The sequence below is a fragment of the Salvia hispanica genome, chromosome 3 (assembly GCF_023119035.1).
Source record: "Salvia hispanica cultivar TCC Black 2014 chromosome 3, UniMelb_Shisp_WGS_1.0, whole genome shotgun sequence".
Classification (NCBI taxonomy): Eukaryota; Viridiplantae; Streptophyta; class Magnoliopsida; order Lamiales; family Lamiaceae; genus Salvia; species Salvia hispanica.
In genome coordinates, this window is record NC_062967.1 from 41,835,568 (window position 1) to 41,861,455 (window position 25,888).

At 36.8% G+C, this 25,888-nt stretch overlaps 5 protein-coding genes across 7 annotated transcripts; all 5 read right to left on the reverse strand.

Annotated features, from left to right (window-relative positions):
* Window positions 1–186: 186 nt before the first annotated feature.
* LOC125210959 lies at window positions 187–1,100 on the reverse strand. Its single transcript, XM_048110610.1, has 2 exons — window positions 937–1,100; window positions 187–841 (listed from the first exon to the last, which is right to left on the reverse strand). The coding sequence occupies exons 1-2, from the start codon at window positions 959–961 to the stop codon at window positions 264–266; spliced, it is 603 nt and encodes a 200-aa protein (XP_047966567.1). The 5' UTR covers window positions 962–1,100; the 3' UTR covers window positions 187–263.
* A 584-nt stretch (window positions 1,101–1,684) lies between these two features.
* Window positions 1,685–4,683, reverse strand: LOC125215728 (probable magnesium transporter NIPA9). Its single transcript, XM_048117254.1, has 9 exons — window positions 4,406–4,683; window positions 3,490–3,588; window positions 3,279–3,408; window positions 3,112–3,200; window positions 2,746–2,802; window positions 2,596–2,654; window positions 2,379–2,499; window positions 2,109–2,257; window positions 1,685–2,044 (listed from the first exon to the last, which is right to left on the reverse strand). The coding sequence occupies exons 1-9, from the start codon at window positions 4,514–4,516 to the stop codon at window positions 1,825–1,827; spliced, it is 1,035 nt and encodes a 344-aa protein (XP_047973211.1). The 5' UTR covers window positions 4,517–4,683; the 3' UTR covers window positions 1,685–1,824.
* Window positions 4,684–5,257: 574 nt separating this feature from the next.
* LOC125213516 (eukaryotic initiation factor 4A-14) lies at window positions 5,258–8,323 on the reverse strand. The gene is made up of 5 exons (XM_048114107.1): window positions 8,167–8,323; window positions 7,360–7,438; window positions 7,150–7,259; window positions 6,483–6,913; window positions 5,258–6,167 (listed from the first exon to the last, which is right to left on the reverse strand). The coding sequence occupies exons 2-5, from the start codon at window positions 7,425–7,427 to the stop codon at window positions 5,532–5,534; spliced, it is 1,245 nt and encodes a 414-aa protein (XP_047970064.1). The 5' UTR covers window positions 7,428–7,438; window positions 8,167–8,323; the 3' UTR covers window positions 5,258–5,531.
* Window positions 8,324–18,099: 9,776 nt separating this feature from the next.
* LOC125216044 (conserved oligomeric Golgi complex subunit 8-like) lies at window positions 18,100–21,712 on the reverse strand. The gene is made up of 11 exons (XM_048117649.1): window positions 21,504–21,712; window positions 21,268–21,420; window positions 20,360–20,508; window positions 20,170–20,247; window positions 19,978–20,071; window positions 19,804–19,878; window positions 19,378–19,674; window positions 19,225–19,292; window positions 19,014–19,141; window positions 18,740–18,924; window positions 18,100–18,666 (listed from the first exon to the last, which is right to left on the reverse strand). The coding sequence occupies exons 1-11, from the start codon at window positions 21,642–21,644 to the stop codon at window positions 18,322–18,324; spliced, it is 1,713 nt and encodes a 570-aa protein (XP_047973606.1). The 5' UTR covers window positions 21,645–21,712; the 3' UTR covers window positions 18,100–18,321.
* A 190-nt stretch (window positions 21,713–21,902) lies between these two features.
* Window positions 21,903–25,119, reverse strand: LOC125216043 (U-box domain-containing protein 35-like). 3 transcript variants are annotated; one of them, XM_048117647.1, is made up of 8 exons: window positions 24,784–25,119; window positions 24,471–24,571; window positions 24,130–24,257; window positions 23,864–24,019; window positions 23,543–23,780; window positions 23,379–23,468; window positions 22,848–23,276; window positions 21,903–22,772 (listed from the first exon to the last, which is right to left on the reverse strand). In XM_048117647.1, the coding sequence occupies exons 1-8, from the start codon at window positions 24,944–24,946 to the stop codon at window positions 22,077–22,079; spliced, it is 2,001 nt and encodes a 666-aa protein (XP_047973604.1). In that variant the 5' UTR covers window positions 24,947–25,119; the 3' UTR covers window positions 21,903–22,076. The 3 variants fall into 3 exon arrangements, with proteins under 3 accessions (XP_047973604.1, XP_047973603.1, XP_047973605.1); XM_048117646.1 differs by having other exon boundaries at window positions 23,864–24,031; XM_048117648.1 differs by having other exon boundaries at window positions 23,864–24,031; window positions 24,780–24,940.
* Window positions 25,120–25,888: the final 769 nt, after the last annotated feature.

Genomic DNA, 25,888 nt, shown 5'->3' on the forward strand with positions numbered 1-25,888 from the left:
ACATTATATAAAAACACAACAATTTTATGCAACTCGGATTTTGTCTAAAATGAAAAATACTAATCAAAACTCAGATACTAACAAATGAATATCGTTAGATCAATCGCCTTTCCTTTTCTAATCTCAAATTCAACTCACAAAAATCAATGTATAGATCCTTCACATGATCCAAATGAAATCCAAATTATGATCCAAAGCACCAACCAAAATTCCAAATACAAAAAATTATGATGACATGAAAAAGTATTTACAACACAATGTACCTACAACTTCAAGTTTGTCCGAAAATCATGGTCCGCATCTAAAGATGTACTCTGCCTAGAATATTGTAACAATCCGCTATGCGACTTGGGATGGTACGTAATAATCTTATTCCCCTTCTCGTCGAATAATTTAACATCGTCCTCGTCCTCGTCCTCGGGAACCCTACATCTCTCTCCTAATATTATCGTCTTCTTCCACACCGAATCCTCGTGTTTGAAAATCCTCGCCCTCTCCCTAATCCGGGCAGAAGGCTTCTCCGCGGCCCCACCACCGCCGCCCATGCTGCGGAGGCTCATGCTCGACACGAGCCTCGAGACGCTAGAGCCGGTGCGGCGGTGCTGGAGGTTATGGCCGCAGGAGGCCGTCCGCATGTGGCGGTTTCCTGGCGGCATGGGCAGCGACGGCGCCTGCTCGGGGCTGCATGGCTTCGCGGCGGCCGCATCCTCCGGCGTCATGGTGCCGTCGCCGCGGACGCCGTCGGAGCTCGCGGTGGAGGGATCGGGGCATTCCTCGCCGCCATCGTCGTCCTCCACTGCGGGCGGTCTCTTGCGGAAAAAAACGCCGCAAAAGTATGAAGCTGTTTGAAAAAATATCGGTATGAGAAAATATCATATTTAATTTTTTCTTACATAATAAAGTAGTAAGATGAGAAAGAGATTAAATTTGAACAACCTACGGATTTTTTTCTTCTCCCCATTTGTTTAGAAGGAAAAAAAGGGGGGAAAAAGTTTCATGAATTTGCAGCCGGTGACACTCGTGTTTTTTTTCCAGCGTCGACAAAAGTTTGGATTGATTAATTGTATAGAAATGATTTCAATTATTTTTTAGAGGTTTGGAAATTGTTGTTTTGGTTTTTACTTCCTTGATGAGGATTGCTTGGATTCAGGTGAAAGCTAGGGCCTTTATTTCAGCTACGACATTAAATTTTGACGGCTAAAATTAGTCATTTTCGTTGAAAAAATATTTTCGTAATAAATAGATTATCAGTTTTAGTAAAAAAACAAAATATAAGATGCTTGTTACAAAGTTGAAAATTAACTAAGCATGCAAAAATAAGGCAATACTCCCCAATCTATGACAAATTCTGCTTAACTTAATAAGCTAATAGCTAGGGAGTTGGGCATTGTATTTTTATATTACTACTATATATGAATTGATAAAGTAAAAAATATTATAATGGTCGGACTTTTGTATAGCAATCTTATACCATAATTTGCAGACCAATATTAAAGAATGTCACTTCATAAAAAGAAAATCTATGATACACTAATTTAATAAGCCTTTCTATTATTTTATGAGAAACTAGAGTACGTGGGCTGATTTTGTTTTGTTTAGTCATTAACGTTGTGTACACATTGCAAAAATATACAATGGATTCAATAATCAATTGGAAATTCAAGAAATCTTTGTATTTGTGGTCTGAAAAAAATAAAATTGTATTCTCCAATGATTTTTAGGCTTTAGCTATTTCAAAATTATGTCTATTCAACATTTTGTGAGAGAGTACCAAAAAGGCAACATAAAACTGTACACTCGAAACCCGAACCGAATCAAAATAGCTCAAGCTTTCGCTTTTGCAGGGAGCGGTATCAAATGATGCAGCGTGCTCGCTTGGATCACGGAGTTCGGGTTTGTGTCCCTTGCACGGGCCGAGCTCCACTGCCTTTGGACGAAACTCCTCTTGATCCAGCCTCGTGCGAAGCGTCTCCATGGGCTCCGGAGATGTTGCATCAACCTCGACGAAGATACCAGCAGGATTACTCCGAGGATGATGAAGAGCCTGCACGAGACGGAGTTAACAATGCAAAGAGTCCGAACGAGAGAGACGAGAGATGAAAGAGTACCATCCGAGGAGAAGCAATAGGCGAGATGTGGGGGCTGAAGGCAACTGTTCGCCAAGTGCAAACATGCCGGCAAGCACACCGGTCACGATCGAGGCAACAGCTGCACACGTGGACACGACGATTGCTCTTCCGTGCTTCAAACCACGGGTCTGTTTACAATAGAAGAAACGAAGAATACGTTATACTTACGAAACAACGAGATAATCTGGAACATGTTCAAGAGACTCTGATCGAACGTGCAAGATCAAAATCGAGTGGTGATCGTTTTACCTGGTAAATAAATCCAGAGGCACTGCACGTTATGCTGATCGAGACACAAACGGGAAGCAGTAACTTGGAAGATCCTTGCTCCAAGAACAAAAATCCCATCTTTGATATTACAGATGCAATCCTGCAATTGCGTTTCGTGGGTTTCTTTTCTCTCGTAAGATGACAGGTATTAGAAGAATCCGAAGAAACATGTATTGGTTGAGTTTAAGAGAGTTACCCGAATAGGATGCCGGACTCCAAGCCATAAATGATTTCCTCGACCACTTCGTATTGCATCTGCAAGGTCGAAAAGCAGAAGATTCAGACCCATGAGACTATTAAAGCACTTCATTAAGACAATACCATTAATCATAATGTTTAACTATACCAACTCTTGTTCTCTTCTTTGCCGTTTATACACACGAAGCCATCCATTAAGAAGAACCTAAAAGAAGCAAACAATATAAGCTGTTAGGTAGTAAAGAATCGACTAGTCTACGTAGGATGGCTGTGTTACAAGGGAAGTCAAAAGAAGCAAGTTTTAAGCATATCATTAATGGGAACCAACAAAAAGGGAACAACCATACAATGACAGTCGAACCAGAATCATAGTATGATATAGGCGCCTAAGAAAAATCAAGCAAATTCATTAATATTCGACTTTTGAATACTGGATAGGCATGTTTATAATATTTTCAACATTATCCGACATCAACCAGCAATACCAATTAGAAGAATAAGGTAAGATACCTACAAACACGAGCACAACAACAAATGCGAGCCATGGTAAATAGATAATTGAGATGGATGGCGACTTTTGCTCTTCTCCTCCAGCACCAACACCTGGATGCAAAGAGCGCAACAAATCAGAGACAGGGTCGTAAAAAATAGAGATATGAATAATATATCGACTTACATTACCTATAGTGCCAATACCAGCCAAAGCAATTCCGATCCAGTCGATGGCATTCATGAACTCTTTTAGATAAAAATGAGAAAACACTGCGAGAATGGCAAGCCCACAGCCAGAAACAGGTTGAATCACCGATACCTACATTCATAAAATTTCAATATGTGATCCACCATCATGATCTACAGTCTCTGTAACTGACTGAACATGTGTAGATCTTACAGGAGCCTGAGATAGTGCGAGCAACATCAAGATGGCCCCAAAAATATCCATCAAGAAGCCGATTATCCAAGGACTGTTAGAAGCATATGCTCTTATCACCTGAAAATACAGATCCTCTTATCATAACTAATCTGCTTCAATTTGTACTAGATGCATCATGAATATATTCATCAACATACGAAGCTTCTAATGCCCAGCAAGTTTCATGACAATGAAGAAAATAAAATGGCAATTTATTTCCATGTATTCTTCTCAATAAGGACAGAAACGGCTGTTACACGAGTTCCTTACTTCAAGATCAATGGCTACTACTACTATATGGACCATCGTTACCAAAACTAGTTGCCTATTTTCGCAGTTGGAACATACTTGGGAAGAAATTCATCAAAGACAGGCTAAAGCTAATAAATGTGACACTACTAAATTACTAAAACTTGGACACTTAACTGAAATATTACAATAGAGATCACCAATGGTCTACGGTAATTCATCGAGAGTCTCCAATAATCGATATAATCAGTTTGCATTCAGAATTCCATACATTTTCTAAACAATGGATTTTGGCAATTACAAATGTATACAAACAACAACATGCATACAAAGATGCATAGCCAAATTAAAAAGGGAAATTCCCCAGAAAACGAGAATAAATCAAATATCAATGTTACACACAAAATAAGTTCATTTCAAACATATGGAATTACACAAACAGACACAACACACACATCTAACAAAGACAAACGCTTATAAATTAGCTCACTCAATACAATGCAAAGGCAATCGACAAAAATAGATAAAAAGATCACCTTTTTGACATGCCCAAAAATCCAATTAACAGAGAAACGACTACCTTCACCTCAATCTATGCATCCAAATCAATTACACAGAAAACCAGAAAACAGGTAGAGTAGAATACCTTGAGCTTGAAGGGGAGAGGTGGGAGAATTAGGGTGCTCTTTTTCTGGAGCACTTTGCCAATGCTGTTTCCGGCTGTAGCCGCAATCGTTAAGCAAATTGATTCCCACATCTCTCCCTGATTATTATTATTGTTATTGTTATTAATTAATTTTATTTGCTAATTTCTTCTATATTTCTGCCAGCAGAGATCGATGCAATTGCGCATAAATGAAGGGGAAGTATGCGTGGATTTGGACACGCAGCAAAGATCTGTGTCGATTATCAGAGTCTCCGTTGTTTTATTCAAGCAATAAATACTCATAACTTCGGCTTTGACAATTTTGATATTCCATTGACATGCAATATTTCTTTCGGTTTCATTGAACCAAAAGCACGCTTTTTATTAATATTGCTTCTATGCTAGCGAGTAGCTTGTGTAGCAATACGACTATATAAAATTATTAATTTGATTAAAATGTTGAAAAAGTTGTTTAGGTTTTAAATAATAATAATACGCATGTGGAGCATCTTAACAAGAGATTATTGTTCCACAACAAAACTCTTCTTTGAAAATTGTATCTGCACAATGAATTTGATCTTTAGTTCACCAAGGATTTCTTTTGTTGGTAATAAAAATATGGGTGATCAATTTTCTTCTCTTTTTTAAGTTATTATCGATAATGGATATTTATCAATATACTATTTCAAATAACAACTTTTTAGTTACAAGGTGTTGTATGATTGCATATTCCCTATATAGTTTTTTCATCCTCCACAAAACCCTAAAATTAGATACGCTCTTCTGTTTATACAGAAACACAATGTCAAGCCAAAAACAAAGATTAATGCAGATGAAAGTAGCAAATAAGAATGAACAAGATGAGGTCATCTGTTTATACAGCAAAAGGATGGCCCCAAAATAAACAACACAACCTCACAATCCCAATAAACTCCAAAGACTCACCAAACCACATCATCATACAAACTGGAGTTATATAGACATTAAAATACAGAGCAAAAACCAAAAAATTTGTGAAACAGTAGTTTGAACTTAAGACTGTAACATATAGTATAAACTAGCCTACGAAATAAGATTGTAACTTACTTAAAACAAGGAGAATTAACCTCTGGGCCTCAAAAACTGCTTACAGGAGGTCGGCAACATTCGCCGGCAGCTCCTCAACTACAACATTGTAGAACTTCTGGATGTCAAAAAGCATTCGTTCGTCATCTTTGGTAACAAAGTTTATGGCCACACCCTTCCTTCCAAATCGCCCACTTCGTCCAATACGATGCAGGTAGTTCTCAGGTTGAGTCGGCAAATCATAGTTGATGACAAGAGAGACTTGCTGGACATCAATACCACGGGCCAGCAGATCAGTGGTGATGAGGACTCGGGAAGAACCAGATCTGAATTCTCTCATGATGATATCTCTAGTGTTCTGGTCCATGTCACCGTGGGTGGCAGAGACAGTATGATCTCGGCTGCGCATCTTGTCAGTGAGCCAGTCCACCTTACGCCTAGTGTTAACGAAGATGACGCTCTGAGTGATAGCCAAGGTCTCATACAGATCACACAGGGTTTCAAGTTTCCACTCCTCTTTGTCAACATTGACATAAAACTGCTTGATACCCTCGAGTGTTAGCTCGTCACGTTTCACAAGAATGCGGACAGGCTTGTTCATAAACTTCCTTGTGATTTCAAGGGCCTCTGGGGGCATGGTTGCAGAGAACACACCAACTTGAATCTTAGGTGGCAGCAACTGGAAGATATCATATATCTGGATGAACACAGTCCACTTGTTAGAAACAAAACAATGAACTAAATAGAGCTCAGATACACTAATCGTGAAGTCAAATGCAGGAAAAAATAAAATATGGTAGATAAGGCGCATGGAGCGAATAAGGCAAAATTCACAAAGAAAGCAGCCTGTGCAAATTGACTGCATCATTTATGGACAGTCAAATACAAAGAAAAGCTATATTTTACGCAATTCTGTTCTACTGCAAATATCTCTACTTGGTATCCTAATCCACCCAATCAAGCTAGGTTCACTGTTCATGCACACAAATACAGATACAAATACGAAGTAAACCTGGTCCTTGAAACCCCGGGAAAGCATTTCATCAGCTTCATCCAAAACAAACATCTTAATGTAATCAGGGCGCAGTGACTGCCTTCTCAGCATGTCAAAAACACGACCAGGAGTGCCGACAACAACATGAACTCCACTAGAGAGAATACGCTGATCTTCACGAACACTGGTACCTCCAACACAAGCATGAACCTTAACGCCAAGATAATCACCTAGTGCTCTCATGACCTTCTCGATTTGCTGAGCAAGCTCACGAGTGGGTGCCAGAACTAAAGCCTGGCATTCAACCACATCGTAGTCCAGCTGCTGCAGAATCCCAGAGCAGAAGGTTGCAGTTTTTCCAGTCCCAGATTGAGCTTGCTGAATCACATCCAGCCCCTTGCAGAAAGGAACAATCCCTCTTTGCTGGATCGCAGAGGGCTTCTCAAAACCTAACAAAAAGGGAAACTCCTTACATTTTCAAAGAAAATTCTCAAGCATAGAAAGAAAGTAATTAATACGGATACCACACACCCATCTTACTACACTACTTTTTTAACTTCCTACCAGCCCAGTCAAAAACCCATTAATGCACATAAATACAACTAAAGACCCCTAAATAAAACTTCAATGTAAATTAATGAGAATAAAGTACAATATATCGCTAATTCAAAATTGTTTTGAGTACCGTAGGCATAGATGCCCCTAAGTAGATTCTCCTGCAAGCCCATGGCATCAAAGCTATCGTAAACCTCATCATAACTAGTGAAGAATTCTTCACCACCATCAGTTCCAAGTCTGCATCATAGACTAAAACGGTCACAAAAAATGCAGTATTATAAAGCTCACTTTCACTATCCGATTCAAAATAAAAGAACAAAAGAAGCTAAGATCTCACAGCTCAGTCATCTTAGCATCATAGTGACGAGCATCAAATTGAGAGCCTTCAGGAGCCATTCCAGCCATGATTGCAAAAACTGGAAGAAAAAACAACAAATGATAAGTTATGTTTTACCACTACATTAAAAAGTCTTACAGTTACGTAAAAAAGAAAACACCACATTATATCATATGAGGAGCAGTTAGACAGTAGAATAACACATAAGAGAAGCATTAAACGAAGCTATCAGTTCAATTATAAATTTATAATTCATATCAAGTGGCACCGGAATAAAATTGTATCATAAAAATTGTTATCCATCAATCATGCTCCTTTAGCAAAACAGTTACTCTAATAGACTAATGAAGAGCAGACGTTCCCTTCGCAAAGTTACCAAATTCCATACACAAAGATAATAAGCAGTGACATCAATCATTGCCTTGAACAACAGAATTTTGATACCGAATTCCTAGCAAATACAATAATTACACGGTGAAGCTACCGGCTAAACAGATAAAACAAGAAAAAAGGAAATAAAAAGGAAAAACATAGCATAACGTTTTCAATCCCCAACATAATCATATTATATAGACATGAAAAGGAAACAAAATTACCCTCATAATCAGCAACTACAACATCAAAAACTTCAATTTCAAAAACCACACAAAATAAACAAAGCGCTCTCACAACTAAACATCACCAAATGAAGCGCTCAATTCAACAAGATCATCCACGCACCACAAAAGACATGACTAAGTAAAAACACAGAAGTAAGAAATCACGTAAAAAATTGTAGAGATTCTAACATCTGCTCGAGTAAGCTACCTGATATCACACACGAGGATCTGAGAGAAAAGAAAGTGAGAGCTTTAGGGCTTTTGACGTTATCCCAAAACTCCTCGGATCTACGCCGTGGAGTTGAGGAAGAGTGAGAAGTTGAATACGAAACGAGAAAGTGCGGTTTTCCTTTTCTAGGGATTTTGGATTGAGCCTACTGCGATCCACGTTGTCGTGTTCAACGAATTACCGTATCTGCCCCTGGCGGATTGATTGGTTAGCGACGTCGTTTTCTTTGAATTTATTGTGAATTTTCGTTGGGCCGACTGAGGCGCCCATTCGTGTAATATGGGTTTGGAAAGGCCCACTCCAGATCCATCAATCATTTCGTCAGACTTTCACTTGCATCTGTTATTCCAACTTTAATTAAGGAAATGTTGAATTTTATGTTTTACATTTTTTTCTTCACAAAACTAATTTATGCTTTATTTTATCAAAAAAATGTTCAAATCTTTTTGGATCAAATATTGAGATGATGAAATGCGACTTAATTGGTAAGCATTTTTTCTCTATCAATGACAGGACACATCCTTTGGAATTGATAGAGGCTTAAACCCCCGTCATACATATTTCTATTTATTATTTTTATTGTTATTTTTGTTGAAATCGTCCGAAATCATTCTTAAACCCTTACTAAATTAATGTAGATGAATACCAATTGAATTGGAAGGACTAGTAGGAGATGAAATTTGAGATATAAACGAAGCAAATTTGCTGCAGAAAATTAGTTTGAGAAAAGAAGAAAATGTCAAAATGAGGAACAAAAAGTAAAAGAAAAAATTTTAAAAGAATAATACTTCCTCCGTCCTTGAAATTTATTAACATTTGGTCGAAGACTGATTTTAATGTATAATTGGTAAAGTAAGAGAAATAACAGAAAAATTATAGTATTAGTGGAAGTGGTATTAATGGAGAATATAATGGTTTCTATATCATTATAATATACTCCCTCTGTCCCAAGTTACTTGAGGTATTTCTTTTCGGCACGAGATTTAAGAAAGTTGTGTTTAGTGAGTTAAATAAAGTAGATGAGAGAATAAAGTAAGAGAAAGAAGAGAGAGTAAAGTAAAAGAAAGAATAAAATAGATGAGATTGGATGTTTTGTTTTTAGCCAAAAAGAAAAATGACTTAAGTAACTTGGGACAACCTAAAAAGGAATACGACTCGAGTAACTTGGGACGGAGGGAGTATTTAGATTTCTAAAATTAGAAAATTTATATTTTTTAAAAATGGACTAAAAAATTAGTTCATGCTTTTTAGGAGGAACCCAGAGTAATGCATAAATATAGTTTTTCAGCTAAATTAGTGTATATCACTGTACATTATTTATAATAGTTGTATAATTATTCGAGTATGAGAAATTGGGTGTAGTAAAGCTTTTACCAATATTTTTTTCTATGTTCACAATGGAGTTTTAAGTTATTTCGATAAATCAGGTTGCTCCTACCAACTTATCATGACGAGTGGCCTAATTCTCATGAAGCCCGATATTTAGGCCCATATCATATTCGGAGAATTCAATTTCTTTTTTATTGAAAAACCCTTCTGGTTTTGGGTCCCATCTTTTGATTGGTATGCCATGAAATCATGACTTTGTAATATTAGATCATTTACTTAAATTATGTTTTCAGTGCCCAAGCAATAAAATGATTAAAATAGGGATTGTACATGCCTCAAGCCCTCAACATTTCATTAGTTGATTTAATTAGATTTTCCAATTGTACATGCCTCAACGTTTCATTAATTAGTTGATTTAATTAGATCTTTCCCTAGGCTGTCAGCCAACAAAAATCAGTAAAAATATGAAAGAAGAAGAAGTTTGGAGTTGTAAATAAGATCAAATTCAATAGGCAACGTAAAAAGAGGAAGGGGGGGGGGGGAGAGAACTGATATATAGAGAATTTTATTCTTTAATTTGTTATAGTTAACAAAATTAAAATAATGTAGTTTTGATTATTCATTTACAAAATTTCAAATTTTGTGAATTTATATTAAAAAAAATTAATAAATTATTAAAAGATTGTATTTACAGATAAATAATATTTGAAATCCTAGATTAAAATAAAGAGTGATCTAATGGATGGGCTGCGGCCACCAAGAAAAAGAGCATGTGATGCTGCCACGTGGAGGTGATGAGTGTATGCCATCAACGTCCCACGCATACATTCTACCATCGCCGAAAGTGAAAGCTGAAGAATGAAGCTGCAATTTGCATGTGACCAATCAAAATGGACTATTATTTTCCATTATCTATACAAAGATTCCAATCAATAATACCATTATTTGGATCCCACCAATCATCTTTTTTATTTTTCTTTATTTTATTTGTTTGTTTCCGGACAATATTATTTCTGATTCATTTTTAATTTTGGTTCTAATCGCGTAAAATTCAACAATTGTTTACCTTGAAACTGTGTTTCATATTAATGTTGTACCTACAAAATTTCAATGTTACAAGAATATATAAAATGTACTCCTAAGAACTTATAATACCATTGTAGATCAAGATCATTTAGTCCACATCATTAGCTCTTACAGCGGATGTGGGACATTGAGTTCGTAACAATCGGCCTCCCTTAAGGCCAACGTCCTCGTTGATTACGGCTGGTTCTTTGCAGGCCACCACTCCGAGTTCTTGTTGGTCACGGTGAGTTCTTTACTTGGCCACCACTCCGATTTGACCCCAAACGTACTCGGTGGTTACGGCGAGTTCTTTACCCGGCCACCACTCTGTGTTGTTGGGGCTCTCAATAAAAGCACCAATGTTACCGATTTAACATGATAATTCAACCCAAAAAACTAGTATGTTGAAAAGAGAGACCTCATTTAGTCTATAAACCCCATATAACCGAATTCTTCTCCCATTCCTGATTGATTGGATACAAAATCCTGAAAAATCACCCAATTACGAATGTGATAGATGGTCCACAAAGACAGTACAAACACATGCGAGGAATCAATTTTTACACAGTATCGTTTTATGTAAGTTCATGTCAATAAAGTGTGGAGCTTATCAACTAAATTATGATAGAAATCCCAAGATAATGTGATATTTGATCAAGACTATCATGATGCGATATAACTTAAAATCAAGCAAGAATTAACAAAGAAAGAACTAGGAAGGCAATTTGTATGCATCTCAAACAAATCCATTCCAAAAACGGAAAGCGATAGATTAGTGCACTAACCATCCACATTATGCTATCATTGCATCACAAACTATTTTAAAGTACAACAATTCATTAAGTTAATAATACGTGTGTGCAAATCAACTTCTTTATTTACATGGATTATTGGCTAATCAAACCCTACCCACCTACCCCATCTCTCTAATCTAATGTAACTAGCGACCTTAATTCAATAATTTGATTGGTTTTGGAGAGAGTCATTTTTGTGCATTTCCAGATAATTGTTATACGGTTCTTTAATTATAGAAAAATAAACATAAATTTTAAAGGTCGCTTCACAATGGATTCGAACTCGTAACCTTTAATCTGGGCATCAACCATTCTACGCTAGGGTAATGCACACACAAGATTTGGTTAATTAATATAGACGATATATAATACTATGAGAAGCCTTCTATTCTGATATTTAAAAATAAAAAGTTAATTTTATAGCATTTGAGGTCTAATTAACCATACAAATTTCGTGATTTTTACATGCCTTTAGACATAATTAAAACGCAAAATATACTCCATATCGAGCACAAACAAAAAATAAGAATTTAGATAAATCAAATCACATATTCTTGAATTGCCTAGCAATAGTTTACATCCATCCAAACAACAAGACTTTCCAATAATTTCCATAATCAAGCAAATGGGCATATTTTAATCATTTTATTGTTCATATTTTAGTTACATCATGTTATGGGTTCCCCCATGGGGGGTATTCTGTGGGTGGGGGGATACCACACTTTTGTATAGATGATTTGGAACATATTCTTTGACGAATAATTATTATTTAAAATACTGATTCTTAATAATAAATAAATGAAAAGCATATATACTTTAAGCTGCCAAGATCTACGCGTGGTGCTATACCACTCAATGCTCGTCGATATGCGATTTGTTCATCGCGCCTCCATTAACACTCACTTTATTTTTATTACTATCGTATAAATTATTATTATTTTCATCTCTTTTTCATAAAGATAAAGTCTAACTTCACAAATAAATCTTATATGTACTTTGCTTACGTCACAAATTATCAGCAATTATTTATTATTTATTCATCTCCAGTCTTCTACATGCTTCTCCTCACGTTGTACATCCCTATTCAGTGTAGAATTTTGTTATAATTAATTAATTAACTAATCAAGTAATTTCGATACGATTTTCTTAATTATATCATCTACCACTTTTTTGATGAATTATAAAATACCATTTCTTAATACATAGTGTATTTTATTCAGTTCCTTGAATAAGCCATGAGATTAATTTCGTCCCAGAAAAATATGGGCTTTTGAAATCGCAAGGAAATTAATATGCACAATTGATAAAGTAAGAAAGCGAAGGAGAATGATAGTCAAAGTAGTGTTAAGTAGATAGTGAAACATTATTAGTATTTAATGAGTTCTAATGGTGGATCATAGCGGTATAAGTTATAGTAAATAAATTGATGTATATGAGTAATGAGTTGTAGGTAACTTTCAAATGAAAATGCTCATAATTTTGTATGAAGGACAAAAGAAAGTGCACGTATTTTTATGAGACGAAGTGAGTATTAATCAATTAAGTAACACTATTGATCAATCTAAACAAATCCAAGCACGTTAAATGCCACTAAGAAATTATACAACGACGTCATGATACAAGAATTTAATTGAATAGAAAACCCTAGATATATCGATCTCTTTTTCTCAACCAAAAAGAAAAAGTAAAGAAAATGTAATATTGACCTCAATACTCACTAAAAATGGAATATTAGGGCAGCTGAAAAAGGGGATCCCATTTGGTGGAAATGTTCCACGATTCCATCCACATTCAAAGGAGGGGGAAAGAGGAGAGAGAATCAATCTATCAACTCTTGAGTTTCAGATATTTGCATTCCTTTTCTCAAACTCTCAACACATATACCCTTCTTTTGTTCCTAGCTATACATAGCTAGTAATTAGAATATGTAATTTTTAAAAATTCTTCAACTTGAGTGGGAGGAGACATATATTCTTTACATTTCAGTATAGATATAGTACTACTACCTCCTCTCCACCAGAAGCCATCCTTAATTGCTTATTTATATATGGGATCGATAAAGTATAGTATGATATGTAGATTGATTATTCATTGTTGATGTTTGTGGTAAGATATGAAAAGCTAATGTACGTAGTTAAGTGAATAATTAAGATACAATATGATTTGTGTTTAATCATTGTGGAAATCCTTAGAACCAACGTAAATGTATTATAGTACTCCTACAAAATAACTAATGCTAACATGAATTAACCGAAAACTATGTTCAAGGATGATGCTCATGTAAAATTTATACTAAGTACCAAATAATTCTCTATAGAAGTAGCAAGATAATTTTCCATGTATGATATGAGCATGGGGTAGTGATAATCTGCAAACTGTATTTTTCTAACAAATTTCAAACTATGATTGGGATCATTAGATTTCAAGATTTATGTCAACAGAAAATTTCAACACAACGTCAATCGGTTGACAATGTTGACATTTTCCGTTGACGTTATTTGTCATCTGTTGACATCAAATCTTGAAACCTAACGATTCAGATTATAGTTTTAAATTTTCTAGATATTTAAAGTTTTATTTAATTTCTCCTTCCGTTCCATATAAATAGATCATTTAGGGTTCGCACGAGTTTTAGTAATTGGTAAAGTAAGAGAGAAGGAAAAAAATTGTGTAGTTGATGGTAGGACTAATAAATGGTAAAGTAAAAGAGAAGGAGAAAAATGTTACAATAAATGAATAAGCACTATTTTTATGGGAACGAACGAAAATTGAAATATAGCATGTTTCTACGGGTCACGAAATTGTATATATAAACAGTTTTTTGTCGCCGTGGCCGATAAAATAAATACGCACATAACAGATTTCAAATCACGCGCGGAAACGACCACCCTATTCATAGACAATAAAATAAATACCATATCAGTTTTACTCATGAATTAATAATAGTATATACTTTTATTTTTGTCTGATTTTGAAATATGCAGAAGGCCACCATCTTCATTTAGAATTACAAGAAGCATAGGTATGTATGTTGATTGCGATTCCCTTCCTTCGTTACTAGATTTCTCCTTCCCTTTTCAAATAAATATCTCTTATCGTTAAAAATCAATTACCAAGAAAATAAATAATTTATTCTTTTACTCTTAAATAGTGGAGTACGTACATCAAATACAAAATGTGGGATAGAAGTGTTGGACATATTCAACCTAATGTAGCATCAGCTACGTTAGAACTCAGAAGTTATCTATATATAGAAATAGAGCTATCACTAGTAAATATTTTAAGGACACAATACAAGAGACATAATTACATGCGTTGGAATTTTTTTGAAAAATAACCGCAATTTCGGACGCAAAAGAAAGCATCCTAGGATTAAGACAAGTTATTTTAATCCTTTTGTTTTTCTTATGACGTTTGTATTTGCATCGCTTAATTTTAGTTGAACACCAACAATGAGGATGCTTTTTAAAATATTAATAATATATTTTGAAACATAAATTAACATCTTTAATTACATTAAAAAATTGTCATTATCTGTATTTTAGTGGATGTAGTTGTTTGGGGAGATGTTAATACACACATTATTATAGTGTATGTGTGTGTGAAAATGTGACATTTGGGGTTGGCGCAGCAATAAAATAATGGAAAATGCCCATAAAAAGATAAACCCACATTTATTCCAAAGGTCATTGCTGATGTGAACCGTTAAACTTTGCTGCCCTATATAATCCCAACCATACTGCACCAATTTTCCTCACACCCAAAAATCTCAATCACTCTTCTTTCTTATCTATAGTTTAGTATAGTATGGTAAATAAACACTGCTAGCAAAGTTTTGCAGGTGTTTTTTCAGAAATTGGAGTTGAAAATATAGGGTTTGATTTTGGGGAAGTGAATCTAATAAGGGTAAGGGAGGTGACAGAAGAGAGTGAGCACAAATGGTGTTTTCTTGCATGAATTGTTCATGCTTGAAGCTATGTGTGCTCACCCTCTTCCTGTCACCCCACCCTCTTTCTCTCTCTGTCTCTCTATCTCTCACACACACTATATATATGCATATGTCTATATTCACCCTATGTGATTTCTTGTTGAGTTTGGTTGGTAATGATGCTGTAAACTGTTAATATTATTGATTAGGCAAAAAGGGTAGTTATGCTATGTTATGTTATTTTCTGTTTTCCCTTATTAATTTTTTTCTGTCATTTTTGGGGGTAATTTTGTAGCACTATGATTATTGACATGCTGATCTGTGCAATTGTGAAGACCCATTTCTTGATTTAGGGTTTTGCAGATTTGAGTCTGCACCCTAAAAAGGAGAGATCTGTAGAAAAGCCCTAATTGAGTTTCAAGAAGGAAGGTATGAGACTCTATTGTTTTTAGCTCATGATGTTAGTATTGATCTATTTTTAAGCTATATTTTCTCTGTCATTATTAAATTTGTTTACAGATTCACAACGAAACAATTACTTCTTCCCATTTCTTGCAGCCAGCAGAAATTTTGGACTAATTCTGTGATGGGAGCTGGGGTCAAAGTTGCCATGTTCTTCTAGTTCAATCTCCATTTTCATACTGTTTAAGTTTAATTATTTGAATTTTCCTATTTTTTCTCTATCATGAAGTTTGCAATCTAGTATTTATGCTCTCCCACAAGTTTATTACTCCATGTTTATATTTTAACAAAATCAAGAGTGGGGGATCCTCCTATGCACTAATTAAAACCTTAAATTGATTTTGATTTTGATTTTCTATCCCTTTAATCATATAAATTCTCACCTCCGTTGATGGTGGATGAAGTTGATATGAATGTTGTCTCTTTCACTTTGTTGGTTTCCTCTATTTTTTTTTTGTTTAATGTGTGTTCTCTGTGACGAAGGAAATATGCACAGCATGTTCAAGTCCTTGACTAAGATAAACATTCGACTTGATTCTCTTGAATTGTTGATTTTGTCATCAAATATTAATGCAGGAATTTATTTTTAGCATATTTTAATGGATATTGAAGTATCCGAAGGGACAACCTTATTTCAACAGAAAAGGGTACCTAGCTAGTTTATTTTATTGAACAAAACTCATGACTCGTATCGTAGATCAAGTTTTTAAATTCATTGTAAAATTATCTAGTCTTTTCTTCATTGTATTTGTACCATGATAAAGTATAATTTGAGATGGTGAAATTTATAGATTCCTAAATCTTTTGCCCACAATATTATCTAGCTTAGTCTAGTACAATTTACGAGTAATAAAATTTAACCATATATGATGCAGTTTGATTCCAATGGAAAAATGGTAGATTACATAAAGAAAACATCGAAGAAACATGTAAGACTAAATTTAACTATATATAAACTCTAAAAAGAATGTATTTGCAGATATTAGGGATTGTATATAAGAAACCCTTGTTTTTTATAGCTACCGAGATGGATTACCAACAATCAAGAGTGTGTGTGAGTATTAATTAATAGCAATTTGGGGATCAAATAAGATTGGCATATGATCTGATAATGGGAGTTCATCAGCACTAGCTATATACATTTTCAGAGTTTGGACCACTGCTTTAGTTACACTTTGGAATTCTTTAATTCATTTTCTCATTTTTTCATGGATTTGAGTCAAAAGTTCATTGTATTGTATCAAAGTTGGTTTTGTTTACTCCATGACTTTATTGTACAAATTTGAAATTCAATTCATGATATCACCATTAGGTTAATTGCCTTAGTTTTGCAGCTGCTAATTTGATACTATATAAAATAGAGGGGGTTAATTGTATATATCTTGAGCACCTATGTTAGTTACTATCATATCTCCTCTCCGCTTTATAAAGAGACGTCGCTCGAGTTAATATTAAATTCGATAGTGACACAAGTTAATATTTTTTGTTTGAACTAAGATTAAATTGAGGCTCGATTTTGATAAGTATTTAACTCGACGGTAAGCCTAAGTTCAAGCCTTTTGGTCCTTAGCCCGATTATTTTGTAGCTAAAGGAATCAAGAGAAAAATATTTTATGAGAAAATGTCGTGTGAAATACACTGCTAAAAAGAAAAATATTGTACTAAAGCCCTAGTCACGAAAGAGATAATATTGATACTACAAACCACCACCACCATAACCATCAATTTGTAACCTACATGGCTTTGAATTTGGATTTCGTGAGCCTTAAATCAGATTTTAAAAGACATTATGGCTTATCAAATCACAAGTTTTAAGCATTTTTTATTCCATTTTTGCACTCTCTCTTTCTCACTCATTTGTCTTCTAGATATACTTTGACAAATCTTGTCCATACAAGAGTTATAGTACTGCATTGGGTATAGATTAGATGATCTGAGTTCGAATCGAAGGAATAGTTAAGTATACAAAGATGAGAATCATAATCACTTAGAAAGCATGGATAAGATATTCCTTTTTGTTTGCTAAGTGTGCATCTAGATATATAGTATTTCATTTATAATAATCTAAAAGTCAACGATCTCTACACCATCTAGACAAGATCTTTGTTGTTGGAGTAGTCTTCATTGAACATTCCCTTAAGAAGTCTGGCAGAGGCCAAAGTTCAATCTTTCAAATTTTATATGGTTTTGTTTCAGTTTTATGACTTTTATTGTAATGTTTGTTTTTAACTTTTTATATCTATGGATTGCTAGATCCAGCGACAGCTATGGTGAAATTCACCCTGAGGAGGAGGATTTCCACATCAACTGCAAGAAAATGATAAAATTAGATAGTAGTATTTGTAAGGTTCCACTAATAAGTCAAAATTATTACTACACCTCTCGTTTAATTGTCTAACAACATACTACAAAAAGAATTAACCTCAACCTAACACAAGCATTCTCAACATGAAGGATTCTTGTTTTTTTAAAGTCCAATCACTCGCTATAATAAAAGAAAAGTTGTTGAAATGTTTATAATTACAATGAAGGCCAATTTCTGGGGAACTAAATTTTTCAAGATGATACTGGTGGTTGTTGAGTTTCTTCACTTGTAGCAGCTGCCGCTGCCTTGACTTCCTTCTCTGAGCTTACACTATTCGGTTCCTTCTCGTCATGACTGGAGCTTCCCGTCCGCTCAATACCATGGCTGACCCCATTCTCGATCACAGAGGCATTGCCGTTTTCTGAGGCGTTCTTGATCTCTATGTTCTGGTTCTGGACTGGTTTTGGTAGTTCTCTGGATGGTGATGTTGCTAATAGGCGGTTGATTCCGTCGAACAAGTTCTTGGCATCTGTAATCAGAGCAGCTCCGCCAGGGTAGCAGCGGCCAAAGCATGCCGCGCAATGTGGGAAAGCAACCTGCACAGGGCCAGCATCATTAAAGGTTGGAGATGACACTGCAGCTAAATTGACTGTTAGAAGCAGAGCTCACCTCGACGAATGCTTGGCAAAGTTTGAGGAAAAGTTGAGACTCATTGTCTTTGAGCATTTTGGTTGTGTGGTATCTCAGTAGGGTTTCGGAAACGGCCTGCAAATCCTTGACTAGTTGTTGAGCCAGCACGTGTTTCAAACTTATTGGAGCACAAGGGCGTAGTTCGTTCATTGCTGCAGATACACCTGCACCCACCACACGAGGAAATATGATAAACACCAAAATGTCTCTGAAGCCACAACACACCAAACAAGGTTACAACTTTTGAGCTCACCATTGATGAAAACAGCAAGAGGTGGATGTTCCATAAGACTTGAAGGAGGAGTAACATCATCATGGTTTTCGTCGCCAAAACTATTGGCAGGAAAACTCATATTCTTCGAAAATAAATTAAGAACTGCTCTGCAAAGATGAACAAATCAAGTTAAGAGCCAGCCAAAAGCCAAAAATTTATAAAAATTTGTAAACAGCAAAAGAAATATTACTCTTCAAATAGCGGGGGAAGCAGCCCTCGAAAATCCAAACCAACCCATCCTAGGCCCATGGCACAATACTGCAGACAACCACGTGGAAATAAATGAAAAATCATTGGTTTTAGGAGCATCAATGCAACACCAATGACTACCAATTGTTCTCACCATGCATTGATCCAGAATATTCGACAAGGATCCACCTTCACTGATCTTTGGAAGCATAACTTTAAGAGTTTTCAGATGTGAGGTAATCTGATGCATGGCCCAATCAAAGAGAAGCCCGCCATCATAATTTTCTTCACTCTCTGATGTGTGATCAGCAAAGATGGCTCGGTATTGATTAACAACATCAAAAAGGTGCATTCTGTGACAATTTACCATCCCCTTCAAATATTCATAAGGATTTCTCTGGTCTAAATCATCAAGTATTCCAGTCAGCCAGGCTTCACGGCATCTTAAAAACTGAACAGCAGATATCATGGATCAGGATTCAGACCTCACGCCTTAAATATTGTATTCACCAGTGACTATAACCAACCAAAATACCGCCAAATGCATTCCACATGGACAGTAATTTCAGTAAAAGGATACCTGTAGGCGCATTTCATACTCACTGAAAACTCCTATTCGACGTAGATATCCAATTATGCGCAAGCATTCTGGTAACTACAAACAACATGATGAGCAAAGTTAATCACCTCAGAGCTGAAGATTTTGCTTTAAAATCTGGAGTTAAACAAGTTAATCCGTAACAAGATATAGCACCTGAATATTAGACCTAAGTTTCTGAAGAAGCTGAGAAAGAAGGGACTGAGTGGTCTGCCGAACTTCTGCGGCTAGAGCCTGAATCACAGGAATTCTTTTTGAAGAGAAAATAAAAATGGTGCCTCAATAAATGCATCAAACACTCACAGGGGAAAAGGATTTTCTGCTATTAGATTGGTACAAAAGACTTACTTTGGGTGCATTGTAGTAAGCTTTGCGACAAAAGTTTCTAAGTCAAGAGCTTCGTCAAAATTTCCATTCCGCACACATCTGTATCACAACGGTTGCTAATCATTCTTTGAGAAACTATTAAGCCATATCTAATGGACAGCATAAAGTATTGGATAATTCAAAATGTTTACAACTAATTGCAGGTGCATACGTGTCCATGAGTTGAGGAATTTCAAGTAAATCAAGCAAAGTGCTCTGGTTTGCTAGTAATGTTTGGTTCATCTTCCTCTTTTCCAATATATTTTCAGCCGAATCAACAAACTCAGTGCAGCCGGATGTTAGTTTTGGAATTTCAGCAATCTGCAGAAAGTCCAAACAACTACAACTCTCAGTGAAACATGATGAATAACAAGGAAACTGGCACAATGAAAAGATGATCTACGGCCACTCCAGTTTTCAATTGTGTTCCATTATACCAAGACTAGCCTGTATAACCCTATTAATTTCTTAAAGGTTAAAAAAGAGGCAGTTCACATGAGTTACAAAGACTTCTTGATGTACAAGTACAGATCACATCCAAATTCCAAACTCTTGCTACATTGTTTGTACCCTGTCCAATAGTGAACCATGATATTCAGCTTACTAAAGAAAGATCTCCTAAGTTCAGCTCAACGTGAAAATAGCATGATGACATGATCATCATCAACATGTTGCTCGTATGTATCTTATTAATGTGATATTTAGGCTCTAACTATCAAGTATATGCATCCCAATCTTCATCCAGACATAACCTCCCTCAGCTCACTGTCACTGCTCCAACATATTAACAATTTAACAGCGTGATCCAGAAAATACGAGAAATCCATGAATACTACACGTCTTAGCCTCGTATCACCTAAACATTTGTCTCCCAAAGTTTCTAGGTACTCCAATTTTTTGCTTTAATTAGTAACAGCCAGAGCTAATTCAACCTCGAAATCACAACTTCCTATCTTATTTTTCTTTCTCACTGTGCCCGATCAGCTTAAAATTTTAGTTCACAATGTCAATAGCTGCAATGCCAGCTCAGTAACGCATCAGATCGGATCAGATTATTGGAAGAAAAAAAAACAAAATTACCAGAGACTCGAGATGCTTGTCGATCGAAGAAACCTCCTCTCGGATCTCGAGCAACGCATCTGCCGCCGCGATGAATGCACGGTAGTTCCCCACCGCCACCTCTTGCATCTGCCGCCGTATCCTCTCCGCATCTACTCTCAGCAATTCCGGTTCCTTAGACAAAACTATCACAATCACTACCGAACAGTTCCAAATCTGAGAACGCCAATTAAGCATTAGCATAGCCGCGCGAATACCTTATGGAGGCGATCGAGAGTGAAGGAGAGGAGCTCGGAGACGTATGGCTGCTGCGCGGCGGAGGCGAGCGGGAGGAGATCCGACATCTCCTCCGATACGTCGTCGTGCGACGGAGATTCGGCCGACGCCATTGCCGTCATTCTCAAAGCCCTGAATTCGATCGGAGTGTTAGCGATCTGAAAAGTCAGATTTTATCAGAGTCTTCATTTTTAGTGAGATTTCCGGTCCGGGGCCTTTGTCATATTTTCAAGTTTAAAGGGGTGTTTTTGCAATTTTGATGAAGATCTAGTTTATACCTATAGGTAGTGTTTGGTTTGTAAGATAAAATAATACAAGGATACAATTTAGGTTTGGGATTAAGTTGTAAAATTGTTTCCATTTTTGTGGATAACCCAAAATTCAAAATTACGTATAAGTGCATTCAAAAAAGAAACAACAAAGAAAACGGTAGTACATAGGGAAATTTTGAGAATACAAGTTTTTGTGCCTTTAATTATTTCTTTTGGAAGTTCAAGATTCCTATATCAAACTGGCAAAAAAATTAACGAATGTGATATCTCTTTAATTCTGAATTAGTCATGTTGTTGTCCGAGTTGTTTCAATCTATTGAGCTCAGGCAATATCTCTTTCCCCAAATCAGGTCTATCTTTTTTCCTCAGCTCAGTGCATCTCAGGGCTAGCTTTGCAAGGCACTGAGCCTCCTCGACCGGCCAATCAGGCACGCTTGGATCGAGCAGACTGCCAAACGTGCCCTGTTCAATGGCCCTTTCGACGTGGTGAGTGAGGCCCATAGGTGGCTTGGCGGTGATGATTTGTAGTAGTATCACCCCGAGTGAGTAAATATCCGATTTTGTCCCTAGCTTGCCTGTCTGCTGGTATTCCGGGTCGATGTAGCAAAATGTACCCGCAGCTGATGTCATGTGATACTGAGTCACGCTATCTGCGACCGTGGGTGGGACCAGTCGGGCCAGCCCAACGTCGCTGATCTTGCACGTGTAATGATGGTCTAGCAGGATGTTTCCTGGCTTTAGGTCGCGGTGGACCAATGGCTCGGGTTTGGCCTGGTGAAGGAAAAGTAGACCGGTGGCTATCTCAGAGGCGATCTTGAACCGGACCCCCCATGGGATAGAGGGGGTGTTTCCCTTTCTGAGTAGACGGTCCTCGAGGCTTCCGTTGTCCATGTACTCATACACGAGGCATCCGTACTCAGGGCATGCGCCCATGAGCAGGACCATGTTCGGATGCCTCATGCAGGTCAGTACTTCGACCTGCATCAGTGTAACCAGAATAGACAATGAAGCACAACTTAGTGACAGTCTGATGACAGTTTTACAAAATGTTACCTCTTGTTGGAACTGTTTTTTGCCCTGGGTAGCATCGGGGCGTAGGACTTTGATGGCGACCGGTGTGTGGTCCAGCTTCCCTTTGTAAACTGGGCCGTACCCTCCTTCTCCGATCTTCCTAGATCCTGAGAAGTTTTTAGTGGCCTCTTCGATCTCTTCAATCACGTATCTTCTATAGCGGTCGTCATTGTTTGACAACGCGTTCAATGCACGTTTCTTTTCCTCCGCCTCCTTCTTTGCCCTCTGCTCCGCATACCTTCTCCTCTGCGTCTCCTTCTCGGCTATCTTTTGTGCCTTCTCCGCGGCTTCAATCGCAGCTCTGCATTTCGCCTTTTCCATCTCCACAAGCGCTAGGGCCGCCTCTTCAGCTTGTCGGGCTTGGTCAAATCGGTCTATCTCCCCGTGCTTCTGCTGCTGAAGCTCATTCACCTAAATATTTAGTAGACAAATTAAAGAAACATAAGTTGTAACTATGTCACATTTTACTAGTACAAAATTTTAGGTATCAAAATTCTATCAATTTTTTCTTACCTTCTTTTGAGCTGAGATTGCTTCTTTGCAAGCTTCATTATACATAGACATTGTTTGATTTACCTCTTGCTTGAGCCTACTAATTGCAGTCTGCACCAAACAAACTATAGTAAGAACTATATTCTGAAATTTAATCAAATTTATTAAATTTTGTAGTACTTAACTGGAGATGAAGAATTTGATGAAAGATGATCAAATTGATCTGATCCCAGACTGCTTGTGCTTGACATTTGCACTCTTGTGATATCCATGCCATGATCTCTGACCGAATCTTCATGTGTATTAATGAACTTGCCTGTGTTTCTCGGCCTCCTTCTCGACTCACCACCATCGTTCCTGAACCGCCTACTACCATTTTCTAGATGCTCGTCACTACTCCTCTTCCCCCCCCTCACAGATCCCCTGTTGTTGGAGTTGCTAGTGTTTGTTATTACAATGCTCTTTTGTTTTATGATCTAGCTGATTTATGCAAGAAGGATAGATACCTAGTAGACGACACTGGAGATGGGGCCCTGGTCGAGCTGTCCGTGTGTCGTGCTGCTGGCCGGATTGATTGTGCTTTGCCCCTTGAAATCACGTACACGGAGCAGAAATCCGGGGCGGCCTTGTTTATCATGGTGGCCACATCCGGGATCCAGAACCTAACAACATGACTTTTATTCATAAATAAATATACGCGTGACATGTACTGATCTGAAAGAATTGGTGTTAAAAATGTACGTAGGGAGATAATTTTTGTTAGTAAATCTACCTGTATCTTGTTATGACATTCTTTGTTGATGCACCAAGAACAATGTTGGTCACACTATTATGATTGATGTAGTCTATTAGTGCAGAATGCACGTCAACACCTTCTAACACCACCTCCTCTTTTCTCACCTGCAAAATGGTCACATTTACTGCATTTATGAACGATGCTGATTTTAATACACAATCGGTAAAGTATGACACAAAGAGAAAAATAGGTAATATAGAAGAAAAAAAATGATTATAAAGTTTTCATAATAGAAATGAAACTAATTTTTGCGGAACGATCCTAAATGAAAAAATAAGGATATTTTTTGTTAACAAAATAGTATAAAATTTTATTACCCCTTTACGCGCACAGATGGTACGACAAGCCGTGAATATGTCCTCCACCACCCCACTATTTGCCTCCGCGGCAACGTGCTGGCCATAGTGATGATGATGATCTGCATGCAAGGACGAACGAAGAAAATTAGGTCGGGTTAATTTCATGGGTTACAGGTGCTTTTCTCCGTGTAATCGGACTTAACACATTATACAAAAATATTATTTGGTACGAGATTAAATCTCGTGCTTCATTATCACCAAAATAAATCAATTAAATTTGTGTTTCATTATCACCAAAAAAAATAAAATGACAAGAAGGTGAGATACCTACGTCTAGTCTTAACATGAGCCAGAATGAAAGTGTGTTTGGAATTGGTCATAAGGTTATCGATCGCCCATCTCACAGCTAACGGACTGTTTTTCCCCTTGTTGACCGCGACGACGGTGACGACGTTATTGTCTTGTAGATCTTGCATCGAAGCGTCCGACATCATTATCTCCCCTATTTTCTCGAAATCAAATGCGCGTTGAGGTGATAAAGAAACAGAATCGAGATGGATTGGTTTCTTGTTTCACGGATATGATTGGGAAGTGGTGGCGCAATGAGATTTTTTCGTCGACTAGTACACGGCGTTTGCCACCGTCATTGCCGCCGTGGCCACCACTTCTTTCGCCGGGTAAATTTTGGGGGAAATGAAGAAGAGAAAATGCTGCCCTTTAGATTATGTGATTCTGTTTAACTATAAAAAGATTTGCTATTCTTATCTCATGATCTCCTCCACCACCTTCTATTTGACTTATTTTACTAGGTTTAATGCTTTTTAAATGGGGTTATCTACACATGAGCTATAGATTATGCTTAAAAACAATACCATGAAACGTCTACATAGTTAAACTACGTCGTTTATGATCAGCGAAATTTTTTAGCCATGTAGGCATTCCGGCCTCCGCCTTAGCTTGAATCTTGCCGAAAATTTTCGTCATGTAAAAAATGAGGAAAATTGGGAGTACTTATATTCGAATGTAGAATTTATAGTTTGTGTTCAAAACTAGAATTTGTGTGAAAAATCATGTATTTTGGTACAATTACCCTTATATCCAATGTGTACATTGGCTCGAATACAACCAACAACTTATGACCCAAACCCGAATATATTTTGGGATTGTCGGGCCTGTTGATTTTAGGCAAATGATCTTTATATAAATTGTGTCTTCTTCAACTAGGTTCTATGTGAATGTCACGAGCAAGTTGTAGCATCGCTTGTACGGAGGCGTGAAGGTGAGTGAGCTCTTAGCAAAATTGCTCATACCACCTGTAGTGTTGACAAAGCGGTTTTTTTTTTTTTTTTTTTTTTTTTTTTTTTTTTTTTTTGGTACAATAACAGCCACTATTGTAGTCCTAAAATCTAGTCGTATGCTGACATTCAAGTCATAAT

Coding starts and splice junctions, on each gene's coding strand:
- LOC125210959 (XM_048110610.1), bottom strand. CDS start 961: ATGGGGAGAAGAAAAAAATCCGTAG. Junction 842..936: donor GAGAAGAAAAAAATCCGTAG/GTTGTTCAAATT, acceptor TTTTTCAAACAG/CTTCATACTTTTGCGGCGTT.
- LOC125215728 (XM_048117254.1), bottom strand. CDS start 4,516: ATGTGGGAATCAATTTGCTTAACGATTGCGGCTACAGCCGGAAACAGC. Junction 2,803..3,111: donor TTGTTGTTGTGCTCGTGTTT/GTAGGTATCTTA, acceptor TGCTTCTTTTAG/GTTCTTCTTAATGGATGGCT. Junction 2,655..2,745: donor AAAGAAGAGAACAAGAGTTG/GTATAGTTAAAC, acceptor TCGACCTTGCAG/ATGCAATACGAAGTGGTCGA.
- LOC125213516 (XM_048114107.1), bottom strand. CDS start 7,427: ATGGCTGGAATGGCTCCTGAAGGCTCTCAATTTGATGCTCGTCACTAT. Junction 6,914..7,149: donor TAGGGGCATCTATGCCTACG/GTACTCAAAACA, acceptor CCTTTTTGTTAG/GTTTTGAGAAGCCCTCTGCG. Junction 6,168..6,482: donor CCCGGGGTTTCAAGGACCAG/GTTTACTTCGTA, acceptor GTGTTCATCCAG/ATATATGATATCTTCCAGTT.
- LOC125216044 (XM_048117649.1), bottom strand. CDS start 21,644: ATGACGGCAATGGCGTCGGCCGAATCTCCGTCGCACGACGACGTATCG. Junction 20,248..20,359: donor ATTCCTCAACTCATGGACAC/GTATGCACCTGC, acceptor GTTGTGATACAG/ATGTGTGCGGAATGGAAATT. Junction 18,925..19,013: donor TCTTGCTGTTTTCATCAATG/GTGAGCTCAAAA, acceptor TGGTGGGTGCAG/GTGTATCTGCAGCAATGAAC.
- LOC125216043 (XM_048117646.1), bottom strand. CDS start 24,946: ATGATGTCGGACGCTTCGATGCAAGATCTACAAGACAATAACGTCGTC. Junction 23,781..23,863: donor TCTCCAGTGTCGTCTACTAG/GTATCTATCCTT, acceptor CTCCAACAACAG/GGGATCTGTGAGGGGGGGGA. Junction 23,277..23,378: donor CAATCTCAGCTCAAAAGAAG/GTAAGAAAAAAT, acceptor CTAAATATTTAG/GTGAATGAGCTTCAGCAGCA.